Here is a 21,288-nt window from a genome sequence, read left to right on the forward strand (position 1 = left end):
CTATCTTCCCAAACACACTCCAAAGGTACCATAACTCATTGTTGTTTTGTCTTTCCCTAATTTTATCAAAAAATGTAAAAAAAAACAGATAAAAGGTAGCAAAAATTTTAATTTTTGAACATTTTTAACCATCAGAAATTATTTAATTCATTTTTAGAGATATTAACCATTATAAATTATTTAATTTATTTGTAATTAATTATAAGTGTAAGTCTTTTTAGTTATGTGAAATTGTATACTTAATTATTGGCATTAAGTGGGCATATATTGTCTGATTTCTGATGCCCCACTGATGGAACCATTATAGTGGGTGCATTATAGCTAGTCTAATACCATATATTGCTCTCCTGGAATGCCTTGATATGTTGCTCGACAGCTGGACACCAATGGGTCAAAGCATTAAATTTTTCCAGCACAATTATATGAATATTATATCTTAGCACAATTATATGAATCTTATCTTTCATTACATAATTTGTTATTGATTTGGCCAACATGCAGTAGCAACAAGCAAAACCTGCCCCACCTCGTATTATTTAAGATACCATGCATTTGCCTATATAAAGGTCCCTTCTTCCCCTTTAAAAGCCATCCTACTTCTCTCACTTCAACTATTTTCATAAACCTAAGAAAAAGAGTCACTCCCATTTTTTCATTGTAACATGTCTTCCTCAGAGGGTGTCGTTGAATTGGGAATTGAGTTCTCAGAAGCCAACAATTTTCTTCTCATGTCTCTAATGGAAGAAACACAAGAAGAAGAGTACGACGGCGATGATAGACTTGTGAGCATGATTCAGTCATTGGAGGCAGAGATCAGTGACACTGAAATGAGTCAAATGTATGAGATGAGTCACGTGGATGATCAAGATTGCTCTACGTCAGTCAGTGGCCCTGATCATTGGGTTGACATGGAATTGATCTCTTCTTTGACCTTTGATGGGATGAATGCATGGATTCCTTGTGGAGATGAGATGATGGAGCATGCAGCAATGGAATATGAGGCTGGAAATGACATCAATGATTTTCAATTGTGTTATGGAGTTTTCTTGGAGCAACAATATAGAGAGACTAATTATCTGGCACAAGGGCCATGTGATGCAGTATTCTGAAATTAATTAACTGTAGTTATATATATATATATATATATATATATATATATATAAGGAAACAGAAGAGAACATGGATTACTTTGTAATTAATTTTGTGAAGGTTTCCTTAACTATGTTATTGCCACACCTTTTAGTTTTATCTTGTCTTTACTTAATCTCCCTTTACTTTCATGTAATTGCCTAGCTGAAAATTAATCAGAATGGATTTTCCTTGGTTCCTCTATCATACTTGCATATAATAAGAAATAGTACTGATTTATTCTTAGTGACTTGTTACTTTTTTATTTGTAGTTTTCTTGAAATTATTATTTTCGTTTTGTTTATGACAAAGTAATTGAATTAATTAACCCAAACTAATCTTACAACTATCATCGAGCCTAAGTAAGATTGCCTCCAAATAGAGGATACATGTTATATTTATCAGAAAGGAAAACGAAGTTTACAACTGATCCTAGGAGAGCTTTTTAAAAAACGAAATAATATTCTTTGACTTTTATAAATTATATTTTTTGGTTTTATAATTAACTTTTTTATCTCTCTCTGTCATATCATTTATCTTGTGATATATTTATTTTCTCTTTTGTTTTTCCACTTCACAAACAAACACGCCCACATATAAAAGTGAAGTATCAAGTAAAGCTTTTCTTATGTTAAAACATGAGAATTATAAATCTAAAGCATATATACAATCATATGTGGATAATCAAAATTAAGAGTTTGTTAGTGATCATATGATTGCATAAAAAAATTATGTGCATTTTTGTTTTAATCTTCATCATTCAAATTATCTAATGATTTATAGTAAAATATATGAATGATCTAATGGTTTATAGTAATATATTTATATATGTAAATGATAATAAAATTTATATATATTTGTAAAGATGTAATATCTCTTATACTTTATTATGACAAAAGAAACCCTATCATGCCATACTACGCATGACCTAGTGTGATCACGGAGGAATCATGCCTATATATGGATTATACCATTTAACTGAATTGTATTATTCGTGCCTTTTTTGGAGTGGCGGGCATGGTGCCTTTCTCACGTGGCAAAGACATGCAGGTGGTACCTATCGTGCCTTAACCACATGTAAGAAGACTCTAGGTTTCCTTTGGTCTGGATTTATGGTTTTGAAATCCTATATAATTTGATGAAATGTAGTGATCATGATTGGTTTAAGACGGGTCATCTTGATCAATCGATTACAATTTAGTTTAGAGGTCGGAAAATATGTGCTTTAGAGGTTAGTCAATATAAGCTTAGGTGATCATTCCAGGGTTGAGACTTCATTAATTTTATGTTCAATCAGCCTATCTAAACTGTCCATAACCTCTTAAGTGTTAAGTTTGAAAGGTGTAAGTATTTATTATGCTTTTGACCTACTTGGACGATCCACAACCCTTCAAATGCTAAGCTTGGAAGGCATAAGCACTTGTTAGTTCGACCAACTTATCCTAAATAATCCACACAACCCTTTAAGTGCTAGGCCTAAAAGGCATAAGTGTTTGTTATGTTTGGTTAGTCTACTAGGAACGACCCATAACACTTTGAACACTAAGCCTAAAAAGATGTACGTACTTGTCATGTTTGGTTGACCTACCTTGAACAATCCAAAACTTAAATTAACTTAGATATGCACATTTTAAATTATTGTTTTACGACTTCAAAACTTATTTGGTAATCTTCGTTTTAGTTGCGACCGAGTTGACAGACTTAAGGTTGCGAACATAGTGTTTGCATGTTGAGTTTGAGCTTCCCCCACCTGCAAATCCTCCTTATATTGTGTTGTTCACACCTCGGAGCTGAGTTTCTGGTAGGGAAGCCTCCTCCTGGTGTTATGCCTCTATTGTCTCATGAGTCCAGTTGCGTTCTCGGCTTCTATCTCAATCCATTTCACAATCTTGATCCTGTGAAAAGTCCTTATCTTTAATGAATCTCTGCAACTGTCCATTTTGGATCAATTTTTTTATCTTGTCCTTGAGGGTAGTGCACTCTTCAGTGTTGTGACCAGCCACCTGATGATAGCAACAATACTTGAACTTGTCAACTCTTGGTGAAGGTCGATTTTTTGTCGGAACCCGAATAACCTCGGCACTACATACTTCTTCTAGTACTCGGCTTCGACTTTCTATCAGTAGAGTGTAATGGTGGAATGTTAACATCCAGTCGAACCGATACCTTGGTCAGTCCGAGCTGGTTGTTGGATCAATCATACAGTGGTCCGATTCTACCTACTTCGACTAAACCAATTTTCATAGAAACTGGTGACTTAGTTGAGTCTTGTGACCCGAACTAGTTTAAGCACATAGTATTTTTTTTCAAAAAATTATTAAACAGTGAAGCGTTCACTTTCCCTCTCTAGTTGTTGTTTTCCTCTGGTTCTCACAACTTGTTGGCATTGTTGTGCCACACGAGGATCAGACCTATTATCACCACTGCACAAAGGCACCCAAGGAGGAAGTTCGGACATTTGTGTCACTGTAGTGCACCGCATGTCGGCATCGAAGTTAGCACCATTTGGGGTTTGTCATATTTGTGAATAACTTTAGAGTGTGTTTGGATGAGGAAATTGAACTTTTACTAATTAAAAATTTACTTTTCTAAGGTTTTTACTTATGTTGTTAAGAGAATAAGGAGTAGAAGAGAAACTTAACCAAAAGTAAAAGCGGAAATTAAAATGCACAGCGGAAAGTAAAAGAGTAGGGAAGAAGGAGACAAACACACAAGAGTTTTTATATTGGTTCGGCAATTACCCGTGTCTACATCCAGTCCCCAAGCGACTTGCGGTCCTTGAGATTTCTTTCAACCTTATAAAAATCTTTTTACAAGCAAAGATCCACAAGGGATGTACCCTCCCTTGTTCTCTTTGAACAACCTAGTGGATGTACCCTCCACTAGAACTGATCCACAAGAGATGTACCCTCTCTTGTTCTCAGTCAAACCCAAGTAGATGTACCCTCTACTTGTACCTCAAAGGATGTACCCTCCAATGTGTTAAGACAAAGTTCTCAGGTGGTTAAACCTTTGAAACTTTGTGAATAGGGATACAAAAGAATTCTCAGGCGATTAGTCCCTTGAAATCTTTTGTATATGGGAAAGGGAACAATCAAAAGAATTCTCAGACTGTGTCATTTTGAATTCTTTGACAAGGGAGAATGGAGACACAAAAGAATTCAAGCGGTTAGTCCTTTGTTCTTTTGGAAAAGGGAAAAGAAAGATACAAAAAGAATTCAGGTGGTTAGTCCTTGGCGAATTCTTTTTGCCAAAGGGAGAAGAGATGAAAAGAATGAATAGCACAAGTTTTCAAGGTTTAGAAAATCAGAAAACTTTGGAAAGCTTTTGGCACAAAGAAGAAGAAGAAGTTCAAAGAGATTCAAGGCTTGTAAAGGATTGTATTGGATTGTTAGAAAGATTTATTGAAAATATAAAACAAAGCCTTGTTTTTATAGACTCTTCATGTCTGGTCAAGAGGACCATTTAGAAGAGTTATAACTTTTAAAAAAACTTAAAACTAATTTGAAAAAGTCAAAAACCATTTGAAGAGTTATATCTTTTGATTTATTCAGAAACAATCACTGGCAATCGATTACCAAATCAGTGTAATCGATTACAAAAGGCTTTTATGTGAAAGAATGTGACTCTTCACATTTGAATTTGAATTTCAACGTTCAAAGGCACTGGTAATCGATTACCAAAACATTGTAATCGATTACAGCTTTTTTGAAATCAATTCGAACGTTGTAAATTTATTTGAAAACTTTTTCAAATTCATTTTGCTACTGGTAATCGATTACAACAATCTGGTAATCGATTACCAGAGAGTAAAAACTCTTTGGTAAACATGTTTTGAGAAAAATCCATGTGCTACTCAGTTTTTGAAAAAACCTTTTCATACTTATCTTGATTAAGCCTTCTCTTGATTCTTGAATCTTGATCTTGATTCTTGAAAGCTTGATCCTTGAATCTTGATTCTTGAAATCAACTTTCCTCTTGAATCTTGAAGTGTTCTTCAACTTTCCTCTTGAATCCTGAAGTGTTATTGATTCTATCTTGAACTCATTCTTTGATTGACCTTTGAGCTTTTTGTCATCACCTTTGTCATCATCTTTGTTATCATCAAAACATCTTTGAATCAATCTTGATTCATCATGAAGCTTTACTTCTACAAAGAGAAGAGTATTGATGCAGCATGGGGAATCGTAGGAAAACTGGGACACGACAGCATATACCACTGTACCCGACCACAACATTCAACCAACGACGCAAGGCATGGCCCAGGCCCTCTGCACCGACGAGAACCTCCACCGCGTGATAGGCAGTGGCGACTGCTCCCTTGACTGGTAAGTACAGTTCTACATGTCCCCCTACGCTTGCACCCGATCAATGATTCGTGAGCTCATACGATGTTTCTTGAAGAAGAGGATCATCGGCATGAGGGAAGAGCCACGAGTTCAAGAACATGATTTCGGGAACTTTTGGGTGGAAGAGAGGATGAAGTTTATAAATGAAATACGTGAACATTTTGGAATGTTCTTCTATCAAGAAGAGAATTGCAATCTCTCACCTTTTAGAAGGAAATTAAAATTTCACATTTTCAAGTGTTTTAAATTCTGTTTTAAAATTCTAAAAATTTAAATTCTTCATAAAAAACATTCAAATAATGAATTTTAGATTAAAGAAATTTAAATTCTCTTATTAATTACTTTCATTATTTAAAATTCTCTATCAAAACACACTCTTAGGATTTTTTGGACCTTTTGATTTTTACACTTGCGGCCTAAAACTAATACTCTAATAGTGTGAAATATGTCACATTGCAAGTAGCCAAGTAAGTAACAATATGGCAAGATAAACATTGAAATTTTGTGGTGGTGGTGGTTTTAGTGCTTTTTTTAATCAAAGTGCTTTAGTTGTTAAAATTGAGGATTTGAGAAAAAAATAGTTAATAAATAATTTTAAATAAAATATTTTTAAAAATATAAAAATATGGAGACAAAATTTTTAAGCATAATTTTCTTTAGTTATTTTGAGAATAAATAATGAGATTTATTTTTAAAATAACTAGAATTATTCTATCAGCAATCAAAATAAATAACCTAAACAAATAAGTAATCACAATAAATAAGTTATATCATTTTCATAATAACTAAAATTAATGTAGAAATATGTTTTAATGTTGAACATGTTTTTATTTCCTAAGTTCTAATTAAAGTCACCATATTATGTTAACAACTAATATTACTTTGATCTTTGTTTTTAGAAACTTATTTTAATCTTGATAATGTGGAAGCAATGCCTTCAAAGGTTATTTTGATGATGCCAAAGAATTCAAGAATCAAGAGAAAGATTCAAGAGAAGTTTCAAGTTTCAAGTTTTCAAGAATCAAGAATCAAGAATAATCAAGAACAAGATTCAAGACTCAAGATTCAAAAATCAAGAGAAGACTTAATCAAGATAAATATGAAAAGTTTTTTTAAAAAAAACTGAGTAGCACATGGATTTTTCTCAAAACATGTTTTACCAACGAGTTTTTACTCTCTGATAATCGATTACCAGATTGTTGTAATCGATTACCAGTAGCAAAATTGTTTTGAAAAAGTTTTCAAATTGAATTTACAACGTTCCAATTAATTTCAAAAAGTTGTAATCAATTACAATGTTTTGGTAATCGATTACCAGTGCCTTTGAACGTTGAAATTCAAATTCAAATGTGAAGAGTCACATCCTTTCACACAAAAGTTTTGTGTAATCGATTACACTAATTTGGTAATCGATTACCAGTGTTTGTTTCTAAAAAAATCAAAAAGATGTAACTCTTCAAAAAAGGTTTTGACTTTTTCAAATTGGTTTTAAGTTTTTTCTAAAAGTTATAACTCTTCTAAATGATCTTCTTGACCAGACATGAAGAGTCTATAAAAGCAAGACTTTGTTTTGCATTTTGAATCAATTCATTCTTTCACACTTTACTTTTCCAATCAATCCTTTACAAGCCTTGACTCTCTTTGAACTTCTTCTTCTTCTTTGTACCAAAATCTTTCTGAAGTTTTCTGGTTTTCTAAACCTTGAAAACTTGTGTTATTCATCTTTTCATTCTCTTCTCCCTTTGCCAAAAAGAATTCGCCAAGGACTAACTGCCTGAATTCTTTTTGTGTCTTTCTTCTCCCTTTTCCAAAAAAACGAAGGACTAACCGCCTGAATTCTTTTGTGTCTTCCTTCTCCCTTGTCAAAGAATTCAAAACGACACAGTCTGAGAATTCTTTTGATTCTTCCCATTCCCTAATACAAAAGTGTTCAAAGGACTAACCGCCTGAGAATTCTTTTGTATCCCCATTCACAAAGTATCAAAGGTTTAACAGCCTGAGATCTTTGTCTCAACACATTGGAGGGTACATCCTTTGTGGTACAAGTAGAGGGTACATCTACTTGGGTTTGACTGAGAACAAGAGAGGGTACATCTCTTGTGGATCAGTTCTAGTAGAGGGTACATCCACTAGGTTCAAAGAGAACAAGGGAGGGTACATCCCTTGTGGATCTTTGCTTGTAAAAGGATTTTTACAAGGTTGAAAGAAATCTTAAGAACCGCAGGTCGCTTGGGGACTGGATGTAGGCACGGGTTGTTGGCGAACCAGTATAAAAACTCTTGTGTGTTTGTTTCCTTCTTCCCTACTCTTTTACTTTTCGCTGTGCATTTAATTTCCGCTTTTACTTTCTGTTAAGTTTTCTCTTCTACTCCTCATTCTCTTAACAATTTAGTAAAAGCCTTAAAAGAGTAATTTTTAATTGCTAAAGGTTTAGGAATAATTAATTCAACCCCCCTTCTTAATTATTCTGAGGCCACTCGATCCAACAGATAATAGTATTAATAACTATTTTTAATATTTTGATCTTGATATTATTTAATACTTATGTGTTTTATCTTGATCATAATATGTTTTAATAGTTTAATTGTTACTTTGGATATTAGTTACATTATTTTTTTAATATATACTTGGCAAACAAATTAATTACCGACCTACTAATTGGACCACTAACTCACTACCTCAATATGATCGATGACCAGGCTTGTTTTCACAACCTTGACCGAGCCAGTCTATCTGCTCTAGACTTTCCTCTACTACAAATACTCCTAGTCTTAACCTCTCGTTCTATTGGTTTCCTTAATGACTCTCCATGTAATTTCTCACAGAAACTAGTCATGTCTTCCCTTTGGATGAATCTGACATCCCTTGCTCTCAACTCCTCCAATGTTGCCAGTTGTTTCTTGCACTGACTATCCGAGAAAGGGCTAGACTTTAACACCATGATCATTGAGATAAGTGCTACTTCTGGACTCAGGTCATGGATTTAGACTAAAAATGATGAGAACCTCTCCATAAATTCTTTTAAAGATTCATCCTTATCTTGTCGAATGTTAGCGAGTGCCACTACTGTTGGGTGATGTGGTCTACTCGTCACGTACTACACTCCAAAACATGTCTTAATAGTCATGAATTAGTCAATGGAGTTTCTTGACAAGCGAGTATACCAATGAAGCATCACCCCTTTTAGCGTTGATGGGAATACTCGACACATGATTGTGTTGTCATTCGTAAACAAACTCATCTGCGTAATGAATGCATCCACATGTTCATCTGAGTCTAAGAGTCCATCTTAACGATCGATGGTCAGCATCTTCCATTCAGGTGGGAGTTGTGCCTCCATAATCCCATCAACAAAGGGATGCAGCCAAGTGTCAGCATTTATTGCTCTTTTAACCAATTGGGTTATGAAGGGAGTCCCTTCACTCCACGTAGTATCAGCCTCATTGGTCCTAGCCAAATGGATCTAATAGGTTTTCATTGTCGAGACCAAATTTGCATTTTGGTCGTCTTGAAGCTTTAGGTACTACTCCCTGAGAGTGGCATTCTCCTTTCAAAGATTATCCATCTCTTGGCATTTCTTTGCTTCAAGGTATTTATCTCTCTTTGTAGGGCGATGATCAATGAGTGATCATCAAGCTCCTAACGCAAGGGACTCACCACGTTTGTTGGGTTCCCCTTTTTAGGGGCACTCATGGTAGGCATCCCATGAATGGTGGACTCCTACTCACATGGTCACTTTCCTTGGTTAGCGGCATTGGTGTTTTCGTCATTCTTTGTCATCGATAATGTACTGGTCAAAGGGAAAGTTTTCATTCAACCCCATGATGGGTGCCAAATGTTTTTACCGAACTTGGTAGAACCTCCTCACGGTGTTGCTCCTCCATGAGCTCCTCCACCGATGATGGTGGGTGTACTTGTGAAGACACTCTAACACTCAAGTTAGGAGCACAAAGATATGCAAGTATCATAATATAGGTTGGAATGAAGTTAGTTACCATAATCTTGATGATCCCCTTTTATAAAGATGAAATCTGATGATAAGATCTCAACTTCCCTCGTACAATAATATAAACAGAGAAAGATATGATTCTCTGATAATAGATAACTTCCTATATTTAGAGATATCTTTATCTTTCTAGTAGAAGATAAAGTTTATCTATTATCTTAATTAGATCTACTAGATTCTTTAGAATACGAGTAGACTACTCGGTCAACCACCAAGTATAAAGACTTGTCGAGTCCAAGTAGTACTTGTCTCAAGGATACATTTTTTGGTTGTTGTAAAAAAAATATAGGAATTGATTTTACTACTTAAAAGGATAAAAATTAATTTATAATTAATCTAGATTTTAGGTATAAGATGATAAGAGTTTAAATTGGCAATATCTACTATTAATAGTTAAGATTATAGATCTAGAGAGATTTACACATGCATGAAGAGAAACCAAAGATAAAGATGAAGCGATATTTTCATACTAACAGCAATATGATTGTATGATCAACTAAGGACTGAACTAAAATTTCAATTGTGGAATGAAAATTTGATCATATTCATGATGTGGCAATTATGCACAATGTTGTTATCCATTGTGATTCTACATTATTTTAAATGTGACTCTAATAGTTTCTTTTTAATGATAGTACAACCAAAAAGACTAAAAATCTCTAGAAAAAAAGTAGAGTCTATCCTCATTAATGTATCCTAATAAGCCGAGATGAAACATCAAAAACATAAATTTTACTCATGATGTAGGCATAGCAATAAAGGAATTTGTCCAACCACCGCCCTAACATTGATAGAGGAAATCTACCTTAAATGGGAGTAGTTTCGTGCTTTCCTTGACTTGGGAAATCAGGTTGGGCTCAGGTTCACGTATGAAACTATCCAACCCGTCTCCACCCTTATACCCATCCTACTACATACATTAAAATTATTAATTACATTATTGTGCATTTTATATATAATTATATTTAAGGTTATCAAATTCGAGAGTTTACGTAAATTCGTGAGTTTCATAGACTCGTAAGAATCTACTTCATATAAAACTAATAACAAAATACTTATATATAACATACCAATTAAACATTTCAACAATATAATAAAATAAATTAGTAAATTATAAATTTCACAATACTTAAATAACTAAGTCTAGTAATGCATCACTACTAGATAATAACTTGCGAAGGTGATAGTACGGGTAGATCATTCCTATCGAGGATTTGATGTTGTTGTAAAACAATGATTTGGTGTTGTCAGAGGTGATAGTTCTTTAATTCAGGAACAACACACTAAATAGAAGTATATTGAACCTTAAACACACAAAAAATAACTTAAAATGACTTTTATTTTTATTTAATTTTTTTAACTCGTTAACTCAATAGTAAACATGAGAGCTTATCGAGTTTGCACCAACCACTAAAAAGAGAGTTTGTACAAGGGTCAACTCATAGAGAGTTTGTAAACTCGTAAGCTAGTAAGAGTTAACGAGTTAACTCGAGAGTTTAATTAGTATAATTCTATTGTTATATATTATATATAATTATTAATTACATAATTATGTGATTATGTTTATACTCTATTTTTTATAATTATAAAAATATGATTATTAATTTAATATATAATAATAATTATTATTAACAAAGTTAAATATATACATTTAACTAAAAGTATAAATTAATTCTTAAATATTTTTAATTTTTATTATTTATTATTTTTATATATTATTTGAATTAAAAAATAATTAATGATTTAATCTATTATTTCTTTAAAACATATGCATAAATTAAATTTTAAAAAGTTTGCGATCGATTTCTCGTCATCTTCAAACATGATAAAATCCGACAGTAATGGAATTCAGTTTAATTTTCTTACCCTCATATCTTATAAACCTGAACTCAGTTGGCCTTTGATGGAGCACGGGAAGGGCCAAAACCGCCGCCAACCGTCTAGTTGCCATGCCTACTCTGATGTTGGAGACCATATATGCTTAATCAATGAGTCAACCCCTTGATTTGCCTCACAAACAAGGTAGAACCAATTAAAATGCCTTCTTTACTAATAGATTTAGTACATGGTAGACAAATTTAATGAGTTTAAAAGTTTATAAATATGAAATATAAGATTACTTATAATCACTGGCTATACAATCCATAGACAAATCAAACTCAATTTAGGATATTTCTCATTCATTTCTTTAATATTTTTTCCCTTTACTTTTCAATCATTTATATTTTTGTTAAAAGCCAAATTTTAAATTTGTTCTCCTTATTTGTCTCAAATTTATAATTTTGGTATTCCTATAATTTAATTCACAAATTTAGCCTCCCAATTTTTTTGTAATTCTTTTATTTCAGTCTTCAACGTTGAAATTAGACGTTGATCACCGCTACTTGTCACCGTTTACCGTCACATATCGTGCATTTATTGGACGTTGATTTTGTACACTTAATTAATGTCAACCTCTAATAAAATCGTGACATATAATGTTCAATAAAAGTGCGACATGTGACTGTCAACGTTGACAAGTGATAGTCAACGTCCAATTCCAAAATTAGAAACTGAATTAACGAAATTGTAAATAAAAAAAATTAAATTCGTGAATTAAATTATAAGAAGGTCAAAATCGAATTTTAAAAGAAATAGGTGTTAAAACATATTTTAGTTACGTTACTGTTCCGTTCAAATGCTTTTGTTATTTTATTTTTTATTTCTTGTATTATTTAATTATTGGTCAATAAGTGGGAATCTATACACTGTCTGGTTTCTGATGCCCCACTACTGTTGCAACCATTAATTAGTGGGTGCATTATGGCTACCCTAATACCGGATATTGCTCACCTGGAATGCCTTGATCTGTTGCTCGATAATTAGACATCTATGGACAAACATTAATAATTTTTCCATCACAAATGAGTATTATTATATCTTAGCACAATTATATGAATCTTATCTTTAATTACATAATTTATTATTGATTTGACCTACATGCAGTGGCAACAAGCAAAAGCAACCCCACCTCGTATTAGAATATCATGCATTTGCCTATATAAAGGTCTCTTGTTCACCTTTCAAAGCCATCCCGCATCTTCCAATTTCTTAATTGCTTTTAGTTCTCTCACTTTAACTATTTTCATAAAACAAAGAAAAAAGGGTCACTCACTCTTCTTTCTTTTCATTGTATCATAACATGTCTTCCTCAGAGGGTGTGTTTGAGTTAGGAATTGAGTTCTCAGAAGCCAACAATGTTCTTCTCATGTCACTAATGGAAGAAACACAAGAAGAAGAGTACTATGGCGATGATAGACTTGTGAGCATGATTCAGTCATTGGAGGCAGAGATCAGTGACACTCAAATGGGTCAAATGTATGAGATGGGACACGTGGACGATCGAGATTGCTCCACATCAGTCAGTGGCCCTGATCATTGGATTGACATGGAATTGATCTCTTCCTTGCCCTTTGATGAGATGCATGCATGGATCCCTTGTGGAGATGAGATGATGGAGCATTCAGCGATGGAATATGAAGCTGGAAATGACATCAATGATTTTCAATTGTGTTATGGAGTTTTCCTTGAGCAACAATATATATAGAGACTAAGTATTTGGCATAAGGGCCAAGTGATGCAGTATTCTGAGATTAATTAACTGTTGTTTTAAAAGAAGAGAACACGGATTACTTTGTAATTAATTTTGTGAAGGTGTCGTTAACTTTAAGTACATGTTATTACCAAACCTTTTAATTTTATCTTTTGTTTACTTTTTCTCCCCTTATTTTCATGTAATTACCTAGCTGAAAATTAATTAGAATGGATTAATTTCCATAGTTCCTCGATCGTACTTGCATATAATAAGAAATAGTACTGATTTATTCTTAGTGACTTATTATTGCTTTATTTTTAGTTTTCTTAAAATTATAATTTTGTTTTTCTCAATGAAAAAATAGAATTAACTCAAACTAATTAATTAATTTTACAACTGATCCGTAGAGAGCATTTAAATAAATAAAAAAATTATTTTTATTTTTATAATTCATACTTTTCTATTTCACTATATTTTTTCCTTTTATCTCACTTCATCACAACATATTGAAGTAGATATGTAAATTTTATCTCATTTCATCATAACATACTTTATTCTAAACAAAAATATGCAAGAATTTTGAAGAAAAACGTGCATGTTCATTCATGACTTGTACTTAAGGGGGCTGGATCGATCGATATGCACGTTTTAAATTATTTAGGGCTTCAAAAGTTGTTTGGCAATCCCATATACATCAAACAAAATTATTTATTATTTACCGATGACTTCAATTAATTTAACAGAGAACCTTATTCGATGCTAAACCATGATCGATCATTTCATCATGGCTTTAATAATAACTTATCACAACCTCGATGACTAATCAGAGTCCAACTTCATTAGTTTTTTGCCTTGTTTTGAGCCCTTTTTCTCCAAATGCTCATTGATCACATGTTTAACATAACTACCTCCAAGCAGTGAGTTTTGCCACCAATTCATATCATGAATACATGTAATTGGCCTAGAACTACATATAAAAAGGTGCTCAAAATCCAATTTATCATCGAATACATACTCAAAAATTACATTTGACACTTAAAAAAAATATTTGTTAAGCAACTTCTATTGTAGATATTCTAACACATGATAATTATGCCAATAATGTCAAAATATCCTCAAATATTCTGTTTTTTAATTGATAAATTATATTTACTCACTACCATATTAAATGGGGTGTTTTAAATTAGGATTTTAAAAGATTTTTTTAGCATACAAAAATTATGTGGATTTTAAAAGATTTATGAGAATGTAACAATTTTTAATATTTTTTTAAAAGATTTTTATGATTATTTTATTCAACTTTAAACACAATAAATCATATTCAATTAACCATTAAAGCTAATAAATTAAATTTTTATTACTGCAAGTTTTAAAGCCTATTAAAAAATCAGTAAAAAAAATTCTATTGACCATTGAAGCCAGTTAAACGTTTTAATTCGTTACTGCAAGTTTTACAAACGATTGTCAACGTGTGTCTGAGTGTCTCAATACCCAAGATACAAGAATTCTTCTACTGGGTAGAATCGGGGCACCAAAGACAAAATTGGTTCACTACAACTCTCATGTCACATGATTCAATTGAAATTAGCCTTAATGGACCAACGTGACTCAACTAATTGAAATGCGTGAGTAAAAATTAAAACCAGCCAAAAAAATACAATTAATTGGCTTAAAATTATTAATTGGCTTCACGAAAAACAAAATAATTAAGTACTTGAATCAATCAGATTCAATAACGATTACGTGGAATTGGAAGAACAAATTAATATCCAAAACAATAACTATTACGTGAAACTAGAAGAACAATTATTCAAAACAGTAAAAAGCCTTTTTCATTTTAAGCTGCTACGAAGAAATAAGAAAAAGAAGAAGCAACCTTTAAAGGATAGTAATTAATTTAACATGTGATTATCGAAGATTATCAGGAAGGTTACACAGTATTATACATTAATGTCTATGTTGTATTTAAGAAATAGAAAAAAATATGAGTAACCAGAAAAAAATTCCAAAAAAGTCTTAATATTTTTTTTGGAATTGTTTGATGTATATTTCTTATTGAAAAATCACATAAAATTTATTTTGAAATACATACTAAAAAAATCCATCCAAATCTTTATATTTTTTAATATCAAAGGATTATTTTTAAGTTACAAAAAATCTTAATTAAACATCATTACTCATTCGGTTTCGTTACACTCTTTAAAAAATCTTAATAATTCTAATTGAATAACACAATTTATTTGTTTCATTTAAAAATCTTAATTAAATACCTTAAAACTTTATATATATAAATCTTTTAGAATCATTCAAATTCCTAATCCAATCATACACCCCTAAATCCAATTTGTGTCAGCTTAGTCAATTCTATTAAACGTTGGATGATATTAAGATGGAAGGATTTGATTGTAAATTAGTGAAAAATTAAAGAACGTGACTGATAAAATTGTAAATTACATAATTATGGTATCTAAAATATATACTAAAAGTAAAATCAAGCCTTAAAAAGTTATCCCTTACAATATTTTTTTTATGTCGTATCTTACAATATAACAATACTCTTTCAAAAATATACTAAGCATGCATTAACCAGATTGCAAGCTAATATTGATGATTATTCTGGAAGATATAAGGTTAATCTAGTAGTTGAAAAGGAAAAAAGAAATAAGGAAGGAGGAAGTGGACGGTCGCATATTCGAATTCCCCTAAATTTCTAACAAAACTAATAAATTAATATTTTTTGATAAAAAATATTTATTATTATTCTAATTACATAAATGCATAGTGAGGCCAGAGCACTAAGGAAAAATAAATGTGCAAAGCATCGATCCTGTTGCTAGAAGACCATCTTTTGAGCAAATGAGTGGCAAAATTGCAACGCAATATCCATGATCATGTTTCTTGCTACAATGACTTTTGACTAATATATATTCTGGTGGCATGTAGAGTCACCCTTTGCAATAATTAAAGAATGGTGCAAGATACTCTCTGGCTTCAGACCATGGAGTTCAAAGATTAGCATCGGTTGTCAGAATTCAATTCAATTACATAAAATATATGCTTAACTCCTCAATGATGTAGTCTTACCAATAAGGGTTGGAGTTGGCCCCAGAAAGGATGCATATCACATGGCAGTGGGTTCCTTCACCATCCATTAAAAGTGATATATTGGAGGCATCTAATCTTAATCTTAACACAAAAATGAAGTAGTAGTGGCAATATTGTACATCAAAATGTGAGTTGGGTGGTCACAAACAATGGTATATATCATCAAGCTCTTGTTAGTTTAATTGGGTCCACTTGCTTCCATGCCTTAACTATTCATTGGAGGCATATCTTTTCAAAATCCTACATGCACAAATGTAAAAGGTAGCCAAAATCTTATGGAACCCCACAATCCAGATTTTCAGTACGGTCAATTTTAAAATAGGATGATATGGAGATTTTTTTTCCACCCTTTTTCTAGAGATTTGACATTATCAATATAAGTGTGGTACCAATTTTTTCTGCATCAGAACCTTATCTAAAATTAAAGAATTTAAAGTAGGGAAAAGATAATCTCCATATCCTATAGTATTTTTTTCATACAGGAACTCCACGTTATAGTTTATAGTAGGGGTGTATTTGTAAATTATAATTACTTAATTTTTAGGAATTTTGAAGAGATGTCTGTAAATCCCAAAACTAGAGTGTATGGGTAAAAGCTGAAAAGAGAGACAGAGAGAGAGAGAATACATTAACATTAATATTAATATATGTAACAACTGATGAGATGAGAAATAAAGTGGAAAAAAATGGTGCAACAATAAGATGAAAGGGGAAAAGATAGATATATAGTAATAATAACTCAAAGTCTCCTTACCTTTCTATAATTATACTCTATTTTAATAAGAGTCATAGCAGTTAGACGCTCTTGAATATTAAACACTTTGTTAGCCCTCCTAATTATTTTTTCAATCCTTTTTTTTTCTACATTGATCACATATGCCATTTATTTATATCTATATTTCTTTATCTCCTCTCTCTGTGGGGCTCTAGGTGTTAAGTGTTATATAGCATATTTATTTATATATCTATTTCATTTTTAAACTCCATGTTTACAAAAGACTTACCTAGCTAGAACTTCCCCGGGCACCACCACCTGGTACAAACTTCCACCCTTATTAGTGAAGACATGAAGGTGCCACCCACACCGAGTCACTTCACAATACAATTCAATATTCATCGTAACTACAGAAATGCATAACGGTCAAATAGGTGGCAGCAGCATTGAATATTCAATACATGTAGCAGAAGATTCACCTCCATGTCAATCATATAAGAGAAGTCAATACACAGCAGTCCAATTTGTGCACCCCCTCTAGTTCCTAATGACTTAAATTTTGTAACTATTCTTACAATTTCTTACTAAAAATGTTCTTAATATTAAAATAAAAAACATTGGACATCTTATATTATAAAAATGGGTACGAAGTTTTTAGTTATTATTATTATGATATGCTCATTTGGAAATCGAAGTGATCAAGGCATCCTTTATTATAAAAATACATATTCTCTTTTCTATCTAATAATTTTACTAGATTTTTTTTATCATTTTCTTCTTTTTATATGCTATGTAATATATTTTTTTTCATATCTCTTTACTACTTAAACCCACCCATTTTGGGTGGACGTTGAGTATTATCCCATCCCTATATTTCCTTAACCATATATGGATCAATAAGCTCTGACAATGGGCATCTACTAGCTAGAAGACCAACTATTCAGCTAGATTGAAGAATACCTTTAATACTATATATGAAAAGTAAATGATCTAGTGTTGCAGTTTCACTAGTTAATTGGTCATGTAATAAAATTTTATGCTCTATCATAAAAATAATTCTTATTCAGCTTAACCACTAAGCCAATAGATTAATTGACAGATTTATTTTATCTGAATTAATTATTTTAATTTTATTTATCTGATAATTCACCGTAATTTTAACCATAATGTATACGTCTCCTCCACCTTCTCCAAAAAATAATTTATGTTATCCCTTTTCTCACTTTTCTTCCATCATTCTTATCATTTTGGAACCTTGATACACTATCAATGGTACTGAAGCTTCCCATTTGTATTATTCAATGGCAATATTCTTATCTTTAACACTTTTCATAATACTTTTTTTATAATTCATTCTTTTATATTTTTTTCCATCATTTGTTCTACAATTTTCTCCATCTATTTCTTTATTAAGAAAGATGTTGTGAGAAGGAATTGTTAAAAAATAGCATTATTCTATATATTCTTAAGTGATTCTTTCTGCTTTGAACGCATATAGACCGCCAACAAGTCATTCTACAAATAAACTATTCCCCACTTTATTGTACAATTCAGTCACTATTATGCACAAAACTATTCCCTACTTTATTGCAACTCGACGTTTCATCCACTGAAAGCTTTGTCTTTTCATGTTTCCTTGTCCCACTCACAAAAATTGAGGTTTTGGGGTCAGATTCTATGATTTCCACGAGATCTTGCTTACTTCAAGCCGTCCTTATTGCCAGAGCACACGAGCAATATCGACATAGACACATTTTTCTTTAATTATTGCTATTAATAACTTTTTCTCTATGCTACATTGATATGCAACATGATCAATCAATACAACATAGTTTTCTAGTTTTCTCATGTGCACATGAGTCATGACTGTCTGGCTCCTGATGCATGTAATGTCCCCTTCTTGAGGTGACGTGGCACCCACATGAGTGCCTATATAAAGCCCCCATTTTGATCATACACTCATTCATCTTAAGCTTGATCTCTCTCTTATCACACATTCTATATTCTCTCTCTATTATTTTTCACCCTTTTTCTCTCTTTTGCAAAGAACTCAATTTAATTAGTCAATTTGTACCAAAATGGCTTCTCAAGTTTGTGAGACTTTGACTTTCATCAACGGTGATGATGGGTTGAAAATCAACGGTGCTCTTCTAATGTCATCATTGATGGAAGAGCCATCACCAAGTGATGAGAGTGATGATGATCGATTGGATAGCTTGATTAGGTCCTTTGAGGCTGAAATTAGTGGAAGCAAGATGGGGGATCATCATGATTCATCATCCATAGGGTCAGAAATATTGATGAGCAACAATATTATGGAAGAGTGTGCAACTCAATCATGGAATAATAACATGGGAGAGATTGATGGAATGGAGTGTTGGGCCCATTCATCTTCAAGTGAATTTGGGGTGGAATGGGTAGACATGGATTTTGTGCCATCATCCCCATTTGAAGATAGGAGCTGGAATCTTGACCCTTGTGGGGATGAGTATGCCATGGCAAACAACTTCAAAGGGTATGATGGATTTGCCTTGGGAGAACATGGATATTACAATTCCTTGTGGCAAGACATGGCATGCAATTGATCATGCCTTGCTAATTGATCATGTTGTAATCCTAGCTCAAAATGATTTTATAAGAAAAAAAAATTGGGATGAGATTATGTGCAAAAGAAAGTTCTTTGACATGGCAAACGATCTTCACTAGATAATAAACAAGCAAAGGAAAGAGAGAAAAAAAATAATCTCTTTCATCTCTTTTTTCAATATTTCTCTCTCTATTTTTTGTCCTTTTTTTTTAACAGAACAAAACACCATGACACACAGAACACTTGAAAGCTCCAAAATTACTTTACTCATTCTGTGAATGTGTTGTAAAAGAGTAACGGTGGATTTGATTATATCCGGTCTCTCAAATTTAAATTTTTATCTTTTTAAAATAAATTTATCAGTACTCTATATATTTAAAAGACAAAAATATTTATTTATTCAACAAATAATAATTAATTAATTTTTGATACGTATACTTACTATAAATTTTAATTAAGCACGCAAAATTATGAATTTATAACTGAAAATTAAAAATTAATTAGTAATATGCTGCAAAACAAAATTAACTAGTAACAAAAAGATTGCCAAATTTATATCTTGTGGTATATGTATTTTATCACAATTTTAATAAATACTTTTAATTAAAAAGTATATTCTGCAGTTTATCTATTTAAAGCATATTTCTCCTTTTAAAAGAATCGGATCAGAAACTATTATGAAGTATAGAAAACAAAAAGGAATGGATGAACTTATTCTTAAAATTTTATTTAAATTGTTTTGCTTATTAAAATTTTATATAGACGTTGAATTTCATTGATCCAACTGACCAACCATTGGTTTAAGAAGTTATTATTAAATATCCATGTCAACTCTTCTGGTATCTCAATTTAATTTAATTTTGGTAAGGCTTCTTTTAAAGAAATTGAGAAAGTAAATATATCAGCACATAATAACATTTAAGACGTCGATTGTTGTCCATTTTTCTATTAGCTTTCGAAAAATATTTTCCAGAAAAATATAAAATATTAATAAAACTAGGGGATCTAAATAACAATTGTCTATTCATATACTTGTTGAGCTCATATTATTCACATTCCTTTCTTTTTCTCTTATCGGTCTCAAGTTTTTCATTTAAAAAAATCTCCTATTAATTATTCCCCTTTTTCACACTCATGTCCCACTCTTTTAAGTTTTAAGTTTTAATTCTTATATATCTCCTCCTTCTCCTGCTTTTTTTTCCTTTCACAAGACACTCTCCCCTTTCTCTTTCTCTTCTCTTCTTTTCTCTTCCTCCTTGTAATTTTAAGAAATGACTGAAATAGGAAGAAAGAGAGACGAAAGCAAAAACTTCTCATATCATATCAAGAATGAAAGAAATAAACGATAATTTTTAAATTCATTCATCAAAGTATTTTAAATTCATTCATCAAAGTATTACAAATCTGATTTATTTATACAAATATAGAGAATAAGTAACTTCTAGTAACTCTTAGTAACTAACCTCAATAACTTCTAGTAACATAACTAAGTAACTATTCGCCTAACTTTTAATAACTCTTAATAACTAACTTCAACGTTGTTTAATCGTGATAGTTTTGTTTCTCATCAATTCAGCAAAAACTAGTTTCTGTTTTGTATAAAAATATAACATAATAGAAATCTATCTCCCTTTTATTAAATATTTCATAAAAAAAAATTTCTACCTATATTTTGTTAAAAGAAGATTAGAGTGGGAAGCAAAGAGGGAGATAGAGAATAACATGTGCATATCTGGGATGTTTTTCTTTTATACTTCCGGAATTGCTTCCGGCGCTTCCCATGTTGCTTCCGGATTATTCCAAAAGCAGTTGCCACCTATCTGT

At 31.8% G+C, this 21,288-nt stretch overlaps 3 protein-coding genes across 3 annotated transcripts; all 3 read left to right on the plus strand.

The window, feature by feature from the left end:
- Positions 1-578: 578 nt before the first annotated feature.
- On the plus strand, positions 579-1,334 carry LOC114387430. The gene has a single exon (XM_028347617.1). The coding sequence runs from the start codon at positions 663-665 to the stop codon at positions 1,107-1,109; it is 447 nt and encodes a 148-aa protein (XP_028203418.1). The 5' UTR covers positions 579-662; the 3' UTR covers positions 1,110-1,334.
- Positions 1,335-12,561: 11,227 nt separating this feature from the next.
- On the plus strand, positions 12,562-13,301 carry LOC114387293. Its single transcript, XM_028347449.1, has one exon. It carries the CDS (start codon positions 12,665-12,667, stop codon positions 13,067-13,069), a length of 405 nt encoding a protein of 134 aa, XP_028203250.1. The 5' UTR covers positions 12,562-12,664; the 3' UTR covers positions 13,070-13,301.
- Positions 13,302-18,828: 5,527 nt separating this feature from the next.
- Positions 18,829-19,644, plus strand: LOC114386909. Its single transcript, XM_028346978.1, has one exon. It carries the CDS (start codon positions 18,956-18,958, stop codon positions 19,460-19,462), a length of 507 nt encoding a protein of 168 aa, XP_028202779.1. The 5' UTR covers positions 18,829-18,955; the 3' UTR covers positions 19,463-19,644.
- The last annotated feature ends 1,644 nt before the right edge of the window (positions 19,645-21,288 follow it).

The sequence above is a fragment of the Glycine soja genome, chromosome 15, assembly GCF_004193775.1.
Source record: "Glycine soja cultivar W05 chromosome 15, ASM419377v2, whole genome shotgun sequence".
NCBI lineage: Eukaryota > Viridiplantae > Streptophyta > Magnoliopsida > Fabales > Fabaceae > Glycine > Glycine soja.